This window comes from Grampus griseus, assembly GCF_964374135.1.
Source record: "Grampus griseus genome assembly, chromosome: 20".
Lineage (NCBI taxonomy): Eukaryota > Metazoa > Chordata > Mammalia > Artiodactyla > Delphinidae > Grampus > Grampus griseus.
Window position 1 is genome coordinate 26,549,631 of NC_139014.1, and position 17,265 is coordinate 26,566,895.

Below are 17,265 nucleotides of genomic sequence, written 5' to 3' on the forward strand. Positions count from 1 at the left end.
CGAGTCTCCAGCCTGAAAAGGCCTGCAGACACTCTGCACAATGATGAAACACATCCACAACAAGGTGCAGCATCATGAAATTCCAGAATTCTTTGGACAAAGAATTCAAAACAGGGAGGAAAAAACATTAAGATCAGGGATCAGAATGGCTTCTGACTCACCAACAGCAACTTCAGAAGGTGGAAAGCAAAGGAATATTCTATAGACTTTTATACACAGTCGGCGAGTCAATCAATTGTGATGATAGAGTAAAGGTACTTTCAGACAATCAAGGTCTAAAAAAGTTTCCCTCTCATGTATCCTTCCTCAGCAAGCTATTAGAGGGTGTGCTTCACCAAAATAAGGGAATAAGCCAAGAAAGATCCTGACAAGGAGATCCACACAAGTGGGAAGTGAAGGTAATCCCTAGGATGGTGGTGCAGGGAGATCCCAGCATGACGGCCGGGCACCAGAGAAGGGTTAACAGTCCAGATTAGAGCAGGCCAAAAGGTTCTGGGAGACGGGGCTTCCCTGGTGGCACAGTGGTTAAGAATCCACCTGCCAATGCAGGGGACACAGGTTCAAGCCCTGGTCCGGGAAGATCCCACATGCCGCGGAGCAACTAAGCCTGTGCGCCACAACTACTGAAGCCTGTGCTCTAGAGCCCACGAGCCACAAGTACTGAGCCTGTGTGCCACAACTACTGAAGCCCACGCACCTAGAGCCCGTGCTCCGCAACAAGAGAAGCCACCGCCATGAGAAGCCCGTGCACCACAATGAAGAGTAGCCCCCGCTTGCCACAACTAGAGAAAGCTCACGCGCAGCAACGAAGACCCAACGCAGTCATAAATAAATAAATAATTTTTTTTTAAAAAAAGTTCTGGGAGAGACTTCTTTAGGAAGGTAAGCTGGCAGAAGAGCTGATGCAACTGATTATCTTGAGGGGAGATTTAGACAACTAGAGAAAAGTTCAGGCTTGAATTACAGCATAGAAAACAAAATAAACAAAAAAGTAACAGTTATTAACTCTAGAAAACAAAACGATGTGTGAGAAAGGAAAAATAATCATGGCATATATATTACCCGGCTGAGCTGTGAACAGTGTTTACACAGACATAATAATGTAAACACTGACTACTGATCTAACCAAATTACAATATAACCAGGAAGGGACAGAAAGTGTGCATGAGTGTAGCAGGAACAAGGGCTAAATCCTCATTTTCATAATGAGGAGTCAATAAATAATGCCTAAAACTGAAAAATATAGTAGAAATGAAACATGTCACTTAGAGATACAGAGATAAATTCATGAATTCAAAAAATAATAGTAATAATTTAAAATATAATTGTTGCTTTAGGAGAGTGGGTTATGTATGGCAAGGTAGTGGAGTGTACAGTCAGCATACACTAGTTTTCATAACAAGCTCTGTAGAATTATTTGACTCTTTAAATTGTATACATGTGTGCTTCCCTGGTGGCGCAGTGGTTGAGAGTCCACCTACCGATGCAGGGGATACGGGCTCGTGCCCCGGTCCGGGAAGATCCCACATGCCGCAGAGCGGCTGGGCCCGTGAGCCATGGCCGCTGAGCCTGCACATCCGGAGCCTGTGCTCCGCAACGGGAGAGGCCACAACAGTGAGAGGCCCGCGTAACGCAAAAAAAAAAAAAAAAAAAAAAAACTGTATACATGTTTAAACTTGGATAAAAATGTAAAAGAGAGGAAAAAAGTCCAGAGTAAACAAAAGCTGGTGGAGATAGGGATACTTCTAAGAACTAAAGTGAATATAAAACAAAAGCAAAAGAACTTTAAATGTACATAATATACTCTAAGTATATTAATTATATAGAAAAGGAACACTCAGAAAACAAAAGATCTTTTAGAGATTAAAAATATGATTGCAGGCTTCCCTGGTGGCGCAGTGGTTGAGAGTCCGCCTGCTGATGCAGGGGACACGGGTTCGTGCCCGGGTCCGGGAAGATCCCACATGCCACGGAGCGGCTGAGTCCATGAGCCACAGCTGCTGAGCCTGCGTGTCCCCAGAGCCTGTGCTCCGCAACGCGAGAGGCCACAACAGTGAGAGGCCCGCGTACCACACACAAAAAAAAAAGAACTAGGAAATTAAACTCAAAATTTTTCTGAACACAGATACAGAAAATCACAGAAAGATGGAACATGTCAGAGAAAAAACAACACTAATCCAGTTTAATACCTAAAAGAGAGCAGAGATGATGGAGAGAAGGAAATTAGCAAAGAAATATTAGAAGAGATCTTCCCAAAACTGAAAGACCACACAATCTTAAGATTAAAAGGGCCCAGTAAGTACTCAACACAATGAATAATAAAGGACCCATACCTAGACATAGCTTCGGGCAATTTCAGAAAACCAAGAATAAACAGAAGATCCCAAACATTTCCAGAGAACAAAAACAAGTCACCTACAAAGGAATGAGACTCAAACCAGCAACCACCTTGGACAACATCTGGATGACAGAAGACAATAGAGCATGTGGAAGGCTGAACAATGGTCCCCAAAGAGGTCCACATGCCATTCTAATCCCCAGAACCTGTGAATACCTTACTTTACAAGGCAAAAGGACTTCTTCACAGGTGTGATTAAGTTAAGGCTCTGCAATGGGGAGAGGATCCTGAGTTAGCCAGGTGGGCCCAATGTAAACAGGAAGTCCTTACAAGAGAGAGGCGACAGGGTCAGTCAGAAAAGGAACACTTGGTGTGATGGGATTGCTGGTTTTGAAGATGGAAAAGAGCCATGAGCCAAGGAATGCAGGCAGCCTCGAGAAGCTGGAAAAAGCAAGGAAACAGATGCTCCCCCAGAGTCTCTGGAAGGAGCACAGCCCTGCTGACCACCTGGATTTTAGGATTTCTAGCCTCCAGAACTGTGAGACAATAAAGTTCTGCTGTTTTAAGCCACCAAGTTTGTGGTAATTTGTTGTAGTAACAATTGGAAACTGGGACTTCCCTGGAGGTCCAGTGGGTAAGACTCCAAAGCTCCCAATGCAGGCGACCCGGGTTCAACCCCTGGTTGGGGAACTAGATCCTGCATGCATGCCGCAACTAACAGTTCGCATGCCACAACTAAAGATCCCGCATGCTGCAACTAAGACCTAGTGCAGCCAAAATAAATAAATAAATAATTAAATATTTTTAAAAAAACAATAGGAAACTAATACAGGGCAGTACTTTCAAGTTCTGAGCGAAAGTAATTTTCAACCCAGAAATTTATACCCAATCCATGAAGAATATATTGATATCAATGACAAATGAGGCAGAGCATTTTTAAATCTGCAAAAAATCAGATCATTTACTCCCCATCCATGTTTGGCACCAAACTGACAAACTGAGATACAGGAAGAGCCAGAACACAGCTCCACCCTAGAAGAGCAAGGAAAGGAAGTCCCAGGAGGACCCAGTGCGCCAGACCCAGAGAACAACCCACTCAAACCGGGAGAATGTAAGAGGAGAGACCGCATGATTTAAAGTTTGGGGGAAGAAGGATTGAGATGATAAAACTGAGCCACCAGGGGAAGAAAAGAATATCTAGAGACCTAGGAAAAAAATGATATAATAGATAAACAGTTCAAATGTGAAGCAAAAAACAAAAAAGAAAAAAAAACACAAAAAAATAAAAAGAAGAAAAAAACAAATCTGAAGCAAACTAAAATACAGCATGATTTTAAGCAACCGATGGAGGGTTATAAAAAATCTACTTGAACTAGGAACTAGGCACTTGTACTGAACTAGGAACATACTCCTACAGACAGGCCTCTGAACACACAGGAAAGAAAAAGGCATTTTCCAGTCCCTCCCTGCCCTGGTATTACACCTTATTTACATGATAATAATACACTGTAAATGCAGTTGACTGGTTTTCAACTCCCAGGGTCAACATATGGATAGAGTATGGGAATCTTGGTTGCAGTTGCAGGGCAGAATGTAAAAACGTAGTGGAAGAAGAATGGAATGACTACCTCATACCTCTTCCTCCCAAATTTCTACCACCTCCTTCCTTACTCCTCATTCACAATTTATGACCTTGGTTTCTATTTCAAAGAAAACAGAACGATGAAAAGAGAATTTTCAGAGACTCCTACCTATCTGTGTCTACTCACATACTGTCTTCCCACCTGTCACTACGATTAAACTGTCCCCACTATCAAAGGTCATCATTCCCTAAGGATGCCCTAGTCCCATCTCACATACCTCCTCAAGGACATTGCTACAGATATCCACCCCCATCACCATCAATTTCCCTTCTGCTGCATCATTCTTGCCAACATACAAACATGCTGTTATTGCTCCCATCTCAAAAACAAAACACTTCTCTTGACTCCACATCCTTCTCCATCTAACCTCCCATTTCTCTGCTCCCTTCTAAAGTAACATTCCTAGAAAGAGTTGGCTATACTCACTACCTCAGATCCCTTTTTCCCGTCCTCTCACAAACCCATCCCAGTCAAGCCTGCATCCCTTTCACCCTACCAAAACTGCTCATCAAGGTAGAGGATGGCCACCATGTTGCTAAATGAAATGGTCACTACTCAGTCTTCATCTTAACCTGTCAGTAGCATTCTCATCTTTCATACCAGAGGATAAAGAAATCAAGAAATAGAGATCTAAACAAATTATTTAAAATTATAAAAGGAAAACGAAATAAAATGAGACTGAAAGTAAGGCAAAGGACTGTTGTCTTCCTGAATGCTTCTGTATTATTTATATTCATGTATAATTTTAATAAATTGATTTAAGAATAAGTGTTAAGACACAAATAACAATAATAGAGTAGCATCTTTTTGCAGTGGTCAGGTTCTAAAGTCTGAGCATAAAGCAAAAATCAAGTTCTCACAAAACTGCTTTAAAAATCCCGAAAATTGCCCAGAAACTACAGCACCACAGTCTCCGTGCCAGTTCAACATGGTCAGTTTCTCCCCTCAAACACTACAGCCGCTTCGTCGATTAAACACAAGATGATTACATTTGGGGACCGTGCTGGACAAAGACTGCAGGCTGTAACTGTAACCACTAGATTCGCAGTCTGTCTGACGAGATGCTCACTGGAGAGGTACCCGGAACAAAGAATAACTACGGCAGCCACAGATTCCACCTGCCACCCATGCTTACTCCAGGGCATGAGCACACTGAAAAAGATGGCAGGCAGAATCACTGGCGCTACTTAAGCTGTTTCTCTCTCCCTCTTTTTCTTTTGGCCAGGCATATATGGTTAAAGGTGAGTTCATAAAATGTCCATATAAAGAGACTCCAACATACACTGATGTGTATGACTTCACTGTGAATCCAGCGGATAGGGCAATCCTACTACATATGTTACTACTACCACTACGACGATGATGACGACTACTACTTACTACTAGTACTACCTACTACTACTACTGCCTACTACTAGTACTACTACAAGTCCAGGTTGCTTCCTTATGTAACTCATCACAATTAAAGATTGTTTCAGGCCTGAAGACAACCTTAATTCCTAAGAAACCCAAAACAATAAAACAAATGTTCTGATGAGACTGGCTGCGGTAGTTTTCAAGCTTCCACAGCTCTGCGAGCCATCTAGGGCCCATCTTTTCAGAGTGGGTGAAAGAATCTGACACTCTCCTCCTGGGTCCCCCACTCAGTTGCTTTGGAAAAGCACTTGCTCTGTTGACCCTACTTTACTTTCTACATAGTATAAATGCCTAATTAACCACAAATTAGGACAAATTTGTTGGACAAATTAGGTAGTAGCTCAACAGGGACCAAAAGTCTTCCTACATAGAACTCATTCTCTAAGAAACAGACCAAACATAGCATAGATTTCAAAGCTGACCAAACATAGCATAGATTTCAAAGCTAAGTCAAGAGGTATTATGTAAATATCAAACAGAAAGTTATCAAGAAATGATTGCCTTCATTTCTCACCTACAGTTTAGGAAAAATAAGAGGATCAATAATACTCTGTGGTGGGAGTCCAGGAAAACAACTGCTACAGATGAGAATTAAATGGTTATAATTCTTCTAAGGGCCAACTTGGCAGTATCTTCCAAAAGCCTTAAAAAAGAAACAAAAGTACGATCCCTTTGTCCCAGCAACTGAATTTCCAGGAACGTAGATCTGTGCTGTCCAATTCAGTATCCACTAGTCACATGTGGCTACTGAGGACTCGAAATGTGGTTAGCCCAAATCGAGATGAACTGTAAATGTAGAATACACTCTGGATTTCAAAGACTTGACATGAAAAAACATACATAAGATATCTCATTAGTATTTAAATATTGACTATATGTTAAACTTTTAATATTTCTTATATACTGCATTAAGTAAAATATGTTACAAAAATTAATTTTACCTGTTTCTTTTTACAATTTTCTAAAAATTTGATTACTAGGAAATTTAAAATTCGTATGTGACTTGAACCATATTTATACTGGACAGTGCTACTTTTAGGCAAAATGCTCGAATATGTATGTACAAGAGTGTTTATCAAAGCATGCTTTATAAAAGTGAAAGGCTGAAATAAACCTGAGTATCCATCAATACAGATTGGCTAAATAAACTGCAGTAAATCAATAAAATGGAATATTCTGTAGCCACTGAAAATGCTGACGTACATCTAAATATACTGACATGAAATATGTTAAGTAGAAAAAAATAAGCTTACAAAATAGTACATACTTGTAAGAGTCCATGTTTGTTTAAAAAAGTGTGTGTGTGTATGTGTGTGTAAACACAGAAAAAGGTCTGAAAGGATATTCATCAAAATGACAACTGTTGGTTACCTCTGGGTAGTAAGATTACAGGTAATCCTTATTTTCTTCTTTATGCTCTTATGTATTTTCTGAATTTCTGAAGTAAGCATGACATGATTTTATAATTAGAAGAGTAAAGCTATTTAAAAAAATAATAGCCATCAGCTGAAACAAAAAGATCAATCTTCCTCACACCATCCTGGCTAGATGAAGTCTACAGTAATAAGAGTCCTTAATCCTACACAATGCTACACTTGGAGAAGCTTGCAAGTGCCTTCGTCCCAAGCAATACTTAAACCTATCCCAAGTAATTACGGATATTCCAGGGTTCTACAGATCATTTGTGAGAACTCTGTCATGAACCCACAAAGCGTTAATCGAGCTAACACTGAAATAGATGTTCATGGATTTGTCACCTAAGGCAACTAAGTAATAACAAAGGGGGAATTTCCCTGACAATATTGGTTGCCTATGGGATAGGGGACTGGGTAGCAGGGGTACGGGGTGGGAAGGAGGATTTTCTCTGCAGAGTCATTAGCATCTTTTGAATTTTGAGCCATGTGAATACACTGCCTACTTAAAAATAAAATTTAAAAAACAAAACAGAAACATTATCTATCAAGATTCCGATTGCCATGACTTACTCAAAATTTTAAAAGTTGTTCTTTAAGGTGTGTATTAGTGCTGTGGTCAAATTGGCATTAAAATTTTTAGTCTATTCAAGTCAAAATAGTTGAGGGGCTGGGGGAAGGGCCACAGAGGGATGAGAAGGTGAACTCGAACTAGAAGTGGGAAGATGGGGGGCGGGCACAAACAAAACGTAACTTCTTAATAGTGGAATTTGTGTTTATACTCTTAAGCAAGTAAAAAATCTCAACATTTCCTCTATATTTATATTACATTATACTGTGTTCTTGGGGGGATTTTGCTTATAGGAAATATCAAAATGTCAACCATTGTTTCTATTAAAGGTCTTCAATGATATTGCATTTTAGACCTATAATGAAACATGGTGCTCACTGCAATCTGTACTGCATCTCATTAAATACATTAATAACATGCACTTCACTAAAAGGTCAACTTATTATGGCTGAAGTTTGGCTTTCCTTTAATCATTTCATTTAAAGCTATAGAGCAAACTCTGAAAAGACAATAGAGAGCGCCTGTTACAGGAATGCTCCCTCAATTCCCCATCCATTCAAACCAGTTATGTTTATTAAGAAATCACTATTAGTGTTTTTGTGTGGGATGATATTGTGATTTTTTTTTAAATGCTTTTCTCTTAGAGATCCATGCTGATTTACTGATAAAATGATAGGATGTCTGGTGTTTGCTTCAAAATAAAGCAGAAGTAGGGGGTGAGTTAGTATAAGTAGATGAAATAAGATACGCCGTGACTTGATAAGTGTTTAGCTGGTAAAGGTATATGGGTTCACTATACAATTCTCTCTACTTTTATATAGGTTTGATATATTCCATAATGAAAAGTTTTAAACAACTCATGCTGAGGTTTCCTTAAATAACATGCCTTTTTCCTTATATACTGCTGCTACCAACATAAAAGAACTGCCTCCTAACACTACAGAAGTTTTTAAAAGAAAATCAGAGAGGAAAAAGCTAATCTCTTCAGAGGAATGGTTTTGTGCATGGAAAATCCCTTAATTTTGCTAAGGTTACTTCATGACTTACCACTTATGCAACTACTAAAATATCAAAAAATGCCTCTGAAATTATTTCACATCGAGAGGTATCCAACATGTAGTATCAGGGTGATTTGGGGACTAAGTGCGTTGGGGAAGAAAGGAGATATTTGTTTAGTTTCTGAAAAGTAGAGTTTAAGGTGCTTAGGGTACAAAGGCATGCTGCTCGGGACTTAACTGTGGCTGAAATACAGCTGGAAGTCTGCTCTGTTCTAGAGGCTACTGTTAGGACTATGAGAGTAAATGACAGAGCCAAGGAGAGAATATGCCAAGAAAACACAGCCTGAGAACAGGATCTTAAATGCAGTGAAACTGACACTGAGAGGATAAAAGAGGAGTCAGAAAAGCAGGAGAACCCACACATCACATGCAGTAGCGCCAAAATCTAAGGGAAAATTTTCAAGGAAAGGTTGAAAGCTTCACAGAGGCAGCAGCTGGGTCTGGCAATAAGGAAATCTCTGATCACCTTCTCACAGTCATAGAGGCCAAAGCTGAATTCTAAGTATTACACTAGAATATAACACTACTGGGCTTCCCTGGTGGCGCAGTCGTTGAGAACCCGCCTGCCAATGCAGAGGACACGGGTGCGAGCCCTAGTCCGGGAAGATCCCACATCCCGTGGAGCAACTAAGCCCGTGCACCACAACTACTGAGCCTGCGCTCTAGAGCCCGCGAGCCACAACTACTGAGCCTGCATGCCACAACTACTGAAGCCCACATGCCTAGAGCCCATGCTCCGCAACGAGAAGCCTGCGCACCACAATGAAGAGTAGCCCCCGCTCAACACACCTAAAGAAAGCCTGCGCACAGCAATGAAGATCCAATGCAGCCAAAAGTCAACAAATAAATTTATTTTAAAATAATAATAATAAAAGAATATAACACTACCCGTTTTCCAGAACAAATGGTTAATTTAAATTATATAGGGAATCTGAACACTAACAAAAAGTCAAAAAACACTGGAGACAGTGGGAACGGTGGTTAGTTACAGTGACGACCGTCATTCACAGGGCTGAACACTGCCAAATGCCTCTTTCTGCAGAAGAGGAGAACACATGTACGTAACATTTGTGGTGTGCAGTGTGCCAGACACTGTGCTAATGCTTTATATCGATTACGTCCTTTAATCTTCACAATCATATTATCCCCATCTTACTGTGAAGTTAAGTAACTTGCTCCAGGTCACTCAGCTAATCCACTGCTGAGATAGAATCTAAACCCAGGCAGTCTGACCTTACTGTAAGACCAACCACACTGAAAAGAGATTTAATTAAAGAAATTAAGTTCCAGTGTTTGTTCTGGGGTCAGTACAAATTCAGCCTATGTTCCACACCAGCTATATAACATAGTATAAATTGTTCATCCACAGTAACGTAACCAAGAAGTTTTTCTTAAACTCTGCTCACCAAGATAGGGAAATACACAACATATTATATCATATTGTCATAAAGGTAGAAACAAGAATTAGCTACCCTTCAGATGCATAGAAATTCTGGTAACCAGAAAACGCTCCTAGATAACTAATAAGGACCTACTGTATAGCACAGGGAACTCTACTCAATACTCAATTCCACAATGGCCTATGTGGAAAAAGAATCTAAAAAAGAATGGATATATGTATAACTGATTCACTTTGCTGTACACCTGAAACTAACACAACATTGTAAATGAACTATACTCCAATAAAAATCTCAAAAAAAAGAAAACTCTCCACCCTCCCACCTTAGAATATGTGATACCAAATAAACATTCCTTTCTTCTCCCTCTTCCGCTGCAACCCACCTAGTCAGATTAGGAGACATCTGTCAGATTAACTGGAATTCATCAACGAGGCAAAGAGGCAATTGGTTAAGTACAAAAAGAGATGGGGGAATTCCCTGGCGGTCCAGTGGTTAAGGCACAGCGCTCCCAATGCAGGACACGTGGGTTAGATCCCTGGTGGGAGAACTAAGATCCCACATGCCACATGGCACGGTCAAAAAAATAAAATAAAATAAAAATGTTTCTTTTTTAAGTGTTTAAAATGATCGGAACTGTTGCAAAATAAAAGTTAAATAACATTAAAACAGCTAAATAACTAAACTGTATCCAAGAGTAAGAATGCGTCCCTTATACCGAGCACTGATAAAACCTTAAAATATCTACATTTTGAGATGAACCCCCAAAAAAGCGGGGACAGGGTTGGCTCAAGCAAGAAGAGTAATGAGTAACAAAGTGGAAAAGGCCTTATTGTGAAACATTTAAGACATTTAATCTAGAGTAGTCTTGGTCTAGGTCTCATTCCAAAGGCATACCGGAAATCAGGGCACTAGGGCGTTAAAAATAGCAGAGAAGTGCCCCCAAAATCTCAAAAATGCTGAAAACCACCAAGCTACCATTTATTTGAGGGAGGAAGCGGGGAAGAGCTGGAGGAGGGGCTACAAAAGACCCACCCTCACAGTAACTGCAGGGTTCCTGACTTCAAGTGTGTCAAGACACACAACCTAAAGACTGGCCCTTGGGAAGTAATTCCTAATTAAACCAAGTAGTCCCCGTCAAGAAAGGTTCACACAATTCCGTACCCTAGAAATCCTACCCATTTATCTTAAGTGGTTTAAGGTGATTCTACCCAAGAGGCAGAGCCAAATCAGACTGATGTCCTCCTCAGGCCCCTTTCTCAGGCCAACTCCACGATATTATAAAAACAAGTTTGAAAGAGCAAATGACAACACTAAGTCTCAGCGTGCAAGTAAGGGATGGAGATTCCAGCCTCTGTGCGCTCACCCCGCATCTCTCTCCTCGGCCCCAGTCCTCTGGTGCCACTGGGCACCCAGGAGGCAGCCCCTAGATCGTAAGGCAGAAAAGCTGGGGGAGGCTGTCTCTGCCGTGCATGATCGAGCTCTCTAACTTTGGGCGACTCACTCTCTTTGGGCTTTGGCTCTCTCCTCTGTAAAATGAGGGAGTTGGGAGCCAAATAATTGCTAAATTCCTTTGCTCTTCTAAAATTCTTGGACTTTACAGCCCAGCAATTCTCTTTCACAACTTTTTCCTCCCTCTGCGGTCACCATCCTTCATCACCCTCTGTAACCCAAAGGAAGACAGGAGTAAGGTCATCTCAGCATTTTGTTCTAGAAACCACCCAACAAAGAAAGGCATCCTTTAAGCACGTGATATACAAGTTAAACGAACTGAGGTTAGTCATTCACTGTCTCCCTTTCCTTCTATGCCAGCGGTTTTTCCCTGAGCACTAAAGCAGTAGCTCAGAAAGCCAAGAGGAGGGGGAGGGGAAAGTGAGAGCAGGGCTGGAAAAAAGAGGAACAGGCATGACTCAAGCACCCAACCTGTTTCGATCAAAGTTGCCTTCATTTGATAAGAGGGTTATACTGCGATTTTTTTTTAAGTTAAAAATCGCCATTTTATACCATATTATGACTAAAGCCAAGTCTTCTCAACTCTGTGGTGCTGTGAATACGATCCCAGTATATCCCAATGAACCCCAGTGGTTCTAAGCATCCCAATACGCGATAAGTATTCTTACTGTTTTTCAAGGCGCTGGCAAATTCTGGGCCACCTTTGTCCTTGAAAATAGGGAAAACATCTGGTTGAGGAAGCTGATTGGTGGTCAGCAGAGCTTTTTGTAGCTTTATCCTTCCTTCCAAGAGCTGGTCCCACAGTGCTGAGAAAGAAAAAAGAATTCCATTCCTCAGTTAATAAAATCTTCCTGGGGCAGGGAGAGGGGGAGGGACTGGAAATCAAAGCAGTCCCTAAGCAGCATGCCTTTATCAGCTTCATGCCATGGAAACACTCTATTTATTACAGGAAATAAATCCGGTGTCTGGACGCAAATTGACTTGCTACATGAGAGAGAGAATGCTACAGCCCAACAAGAGGAGACGCCGCCCTTCCCTTCAACCTTCCACAGCTGCCAGAAGTACTAGAGCAGAACCAGCAAAGCAGCTGAGTGAAGCAACAGCAGGCCAAGCACAGGGGAACAGCGCTTTGGGCCTCTAGGTAAGTGGGGCACGTCACCAACTAATTGGAAGGACACAGGAGACGGCAAACAGCCACAAACAAAAAGGAGATCAAATGTGGACACTCAAAACAAGCAAACAGCAAGCCGTGTACAAACCTATCTGGTTCTTCACAGCTTGGCCTTTCTCCACTTCCTCGGAAACTTTGACCTCGGAGAAGGTCATCACCACCCCGTCGTCCTCACTGGTCCTGTCTTCGGCCTTGTCTTCCTCACTCTCACCTTCAAAGTCTTCCTCACCACCCCCTTCCTCCATACCACTCTCCTGCTCTTCGTCTTCCTCGTCCTCACTGCTACCGAGGTCATCCATTCCCTCGGTAAACTTTTCAAAGTCACTGATGCTCTGGACACTGAAGCCTGACGCCTTCCTGGAGTGGCTTCTGCTCCTCTTTTTCCAGGCCAGGCTACTGTCACCATCAGCACACTCCAGTTCCTCAGCACTCATGGCATCCTCACCGGATTCCTCCAGGCCCAGACCCTCTGAATCTCCATCTCCAGACCCTTCCTCATCAGATATTTCTTTATCTAAACAAGGGAGGGAAGAAGGAAAAAAAGAAAAAAAAGTTACCTTAAAACAAACACTAGGCCATATCTTTCATTTTAACTAAAGTATCATGACACCTATCCAAAAAAAAAAGTATTACCGTATTCAATGCAACTCAACAAATATTTATTACACATCTACTATCTCTAAAATGCTAAGGGAGAAACAAAAATGAATAAAACATGGGTCCTATGGGATTTCCCTGGCGGTCCAGTGGTTAAGACTCCGCGCTTCCAATGGAGGGGGCTCGGGTTCGATCTCTGGTTGGGGAACTAAGATCCTGAGTGCCACACGGCGCGGCCAAAAAAAAATAAACAAACAAAAACAAACAAACAAAAAAAAACATGGGTCCTATCCTACTGAAAGGCTCTAGTGGGAAAGACAGACCCATAAAAACTATAATACAGAGAAGAATTAAAAGCACTTTGACAAAGTTTTGGTAATCAAGAGAAGGAAGAGATTTTAGCTGTGGAGCAAGTGAATTTAAGCAAGGTTATAAGAAAAAGGCAGCCTTTGACCTGGACCTTGAAAAATGGTCAAATTTCATCTGGTGTGAGGGAATTACTGGTTTCTCCAAACCTGCATCTGAAAAAACAGAGTTTATCACTAACTGTCCCAAATGCACAATCTCTGTCACCCTAGTGATGCCTATTAAACACTTATTAAGTACCTATTATGAACCAGCCATGGATAAAAACTAGAGACTGACAAACAGAATGTAATATCTGTGGGGGCGGGTTCACAGTCTGCTAGGAGTGGTGGATATGCATAACCAATAACTACATTACAAAAGCATTAGTACAGTGTATAGAGAAGGGTGAGAGATGGCTTCATGTGAAGGACACATTATAGTTTTACTTATTAAGCATAAGTAACAGGTCATCAGACAGAAAAGAGGGAAGGAAAGGAAAAGCAGCAGATGCAAAGGTCCAGCACACAAAAGTGCACTGGGGTACAGAATGCTGGGATATGAGGCCAGAGAGTTGCTCAGGGACCAAATCAGGAGGGGTCTTGTCTTCCACGGGGAGGAGTCTGAACTTGATCCTTCAGTAAATGGAATATTAGTTATGGCTCCTGATTTTACTTATGCTTGGGGTATCCTGACACTTACAGGTCTTTAGTGATTATCCAATCTCTTTCATGGTAGAACACAGGAAGCATAATCATACAGGGACCTGTTACCAACAACTTTCTTCATAAAATAAAGATTTTTATGAAAACATGATCTCTTAAGTACTTCTTTAAGTAACAATATATAAACTCAAGACAGAGAAGGCTGTCAAAAACATATATACAGAAACTAAGTGCCAAATAGTAAAGAGAAATAATCCTTTAAGTTCTTTAAATGTATGCCATTTCTCAGATAAAGAAATATTCACAGAGTAGTAGTTTAAAGTATAGATCTTAGAGTCAGACTGCCTTATTTGAGTTCCAGCCTGCACTTGCTTGATATATGACCTTGAGCAAGTTACTTAACCAATGTGCCCCTCAATTTCCTTATCTGTAAAATGGGGATAAACAGTACCAACCTCACAGGGCTGTTGGGAGGATTAAATGAGATAATACATGTAATGATATGGTGGTTAACATTTTCTGAGGACTTACTATGTACCAGGCTCTTAGAATTTAAAGGACTTACCATAGTGCCTGACACATGGTGAGAGCTCAATAAATATTATACTGGTCCCAGGACTGGTCTGTTTATCATTCTCTAAGCAAAGAATATGAAATGAGCTTATCATCTGGGAGCCCCAAGGACTGTATCAGGGACTAAACCATGGATATCACAGCATGAGTGATTGTTTCTTTTATATTATCTGTGGATTCTCAACATGGTCCCTCTGACCTCTCTAAAGGAAAGCAAATAGCATCCACTCAATAATCACCATACCCCGCCCCTTCTTCCACTCTGAGAAACTCACAATCTTTAGAACTATAAGCTCACATCCTCCTAACTGTTGCAGGGAACAGGGAAAGACTATGAAATTTCTACAGTGGCAAAAAAATGAGTGTCACAAATTAATATTATCCAGTGACTCGATGCAAGGCTTGACAAACCAAAGGAAAAGGGTCAAAATCCATGAGTAGCGTGCTCATCAGACACAATGCTTTTTCAACACATAGCCCTCTCCAAAATCCAAATATGCAAGGCCTTTTCTCTCACTCCATTTTAGGGTGAGCCATTAGTGCAAACATTAGGAGTACAGCTACTCAATAGCTCCAGACTTCAGATTCCTTACCAAGTGAAATTCAGTACTTCAAAGGGCCCTTTCTAATGTCAAATCAGTGGTTTCTCCTAAGACAGTAAGTGGGGCATCTGGACTAGTTCTGCAGAGAGCATCAAAAAAAAAAAAAAAATTTTACCCCAAAAAATCAGGAAAGAAAGAGTACCATGGAAATACGTCTACTCACCAGATGAACCTGGCAGAGTCTGCTCCCAATGGTCTGCCTTCCAAGCTCTTCTAGAGGTGGCCTTGCCAGAATACCTCTTGTCTGTGTCCAAGAGGGAGGCTGATGCCAGCTTTCTAATGCTACCCACCGCCAGGAAATCATCTTCCCCATCTTCCCCTTCATCAAACCTGTCAATCACTTTGGCAGCAGTGGCTGTCGGGGGAGGGGGAAAAGTAATCAGAATCTCCTGGTTAGAACATACTTTAATGGTAACCCTGTTCAGCCCTTTAAATTCACGCTTGAACGTCCTCTACAAAATACCCACCAACTTCCAAGAACAGGGACCTCATCACCTCCCAAGGCAGACCACTTGCTACCTTGCTGCTACAGAAAGCTGACTCTCTGCATCTACTAGAAGGATATATTTCCATGCCTTGGATCATAGAAAACTAGTCTAATCCCTCTTCCATGTGTGACAGTCAGCTCAAATATTTTAAGTCAGCCATCATCATGTTCTATCCCACTCCAGCCCATCCCTCAGGGAGTTTTTTTTTTTTTTTTTTTTTTTTTGCGTATCCTGGCTAAACAGCCCCAGTTCCCTCAACTAATTATTCCTAAGAAACGGTCCAACACTCACATTTATTCCTCCGTATTCTCCCTTCCTCACACTTCTCTGACTCAAGCCTAAAGGAGGATTACTCCCAACTAGACCTTGAACATCAGCTTACAGATCAGAAATATCATTCGTCAGCCGCTAAGCAAGTGTGCTGAAGCCTGAAAAGGCTGAAACGGCACCATGGAAGCCTACTTCTTCCTTCATCCTCCAAGTAGGTTCTCAGGGACAGGCGGAGTTTTTTTTAAAAAAGATGAGAATTTTTCTTCTCATTTCTAACGCAATGCCAGTAAGGGCATCCTGAAAGATAACCTCCAACCTGCTACCAGACTCTGGCTGCCCGCAACAGCACTGGATCAACAGTTAACCCAAGCCTGAGTCCTCCGGACGCTCCGCCCACCCGAGCACCAAATCTAGAACGCGCGTCCGAAGGATTCCGAAGCCCTCCTCCCCTGCCCCGGGGGCCACCCTCCCGGGAAGCAGTTTTCCTCTGCGCAAGGGGAAGGAGAGTAGGCTAGGCGGCGAGGCCCAGCTGCCGGCCCCTCACAAACCGCCCGGGTCCGCACTGGGCCCGGCCCACGGCTCCGCACGTGGCCTTGCCCCCAACAGGCCTCACCCTCCTCCGGGTCGGCCTCAGGATCCGCCTCGCGCGGTCGCGGGTTCAACAACTGTTCTAGCTGCAGCGCTAAAGACTGCGGCCCCGCCATGGTCACCAGGTCTCGCCCTGCGCCGCGCTTCTGAATGTCGCTCTCCCCCTTCCGAGTCCTCTCGCCCAGAGACTGAGCCCCAACACATCCAGGGACGCCCGGAGCCGTGCACCCTGCTCCCGGCCGGCAACTTCCGGGAGGCTCCCGGGAGGGGGCGGGGCTTGCGTCCCTACGTGCGTTGCTAAGATGAAGGCGGAAGCGCCCGGAAGGCTGTCGCGTGTGCGCGTGCGCGTGCGCCGAGGGGGTGTGTTGGGCAGCGCGGGAGCGCGCAAGGGCACGGCATCGCCGCTGGCCCGGAACCGAGACATCCTTGCGTGCAGCTTGTGTCCTCTTGTATAAAGTATGTCACAAGATTTGTCCGAGATTTGCTTAGAAATAAAGTGTAGTGTAACCGTGACCCGTGGTGGCTGATTTGGGAAGGAGGAGGAGTAAAGGGTAAGCGTCTCGAAGCTTACGTGTGCTTTAGGGCACGCACAGACTGGGACCAAAAGAAGGTTTGGCATTTCACAATTTGGAGGAGTCTGGGGCCGGGCGCATGCCTCTGGCCCCGCGATGGCCACGAT

At 42.6% G+C, this 17,265-nt stretch overlaps 1 protein-coding gene across 3 annotated transcripts in view; it reads right to left on the reverse strand.

Annotated features, from left to right (window-relative positions):
* Nucleotides 1-16,827, reverse strand: part of AATF (apoptosis antagonizing transcription factor) — a 98,816-nt gene extending 81,989 nt beyond the window's left edge. For all 3 annotated transcript variants that reach the window (XM_082678955.1, XM_082678954.1, XM_082678956.1), the window contains exons 1-4: nucleotides 16,612-16,827; nucleotides 15,404-15,595; nucleotides 12,547-12,972; nucleotides 11,956-12,093 (exon numbers count right to left, since the gene is read on the reverse strand). In XM_082678955.1, the coding sequence (XP_082535081.1) occupies nucleotides 11,956-12,093; nucleotides 12,547-12,972; nucleotides 15,404-15,595; nucleotides 16,612-16,702 (847 nt within the window). In that variant the 5' untranslated portion in view covers nucleotides 16,703-16,827. The remainder of the gene's footprint in view (nucleotides 1-11,955; nucleotides 12,094-12,546; nucleotides 12,973-15,403; nucleotides 15,596-16,611) is intronic.
* Nucleotides 16,828-17,265: the final 438 nt, after the last annotated feature.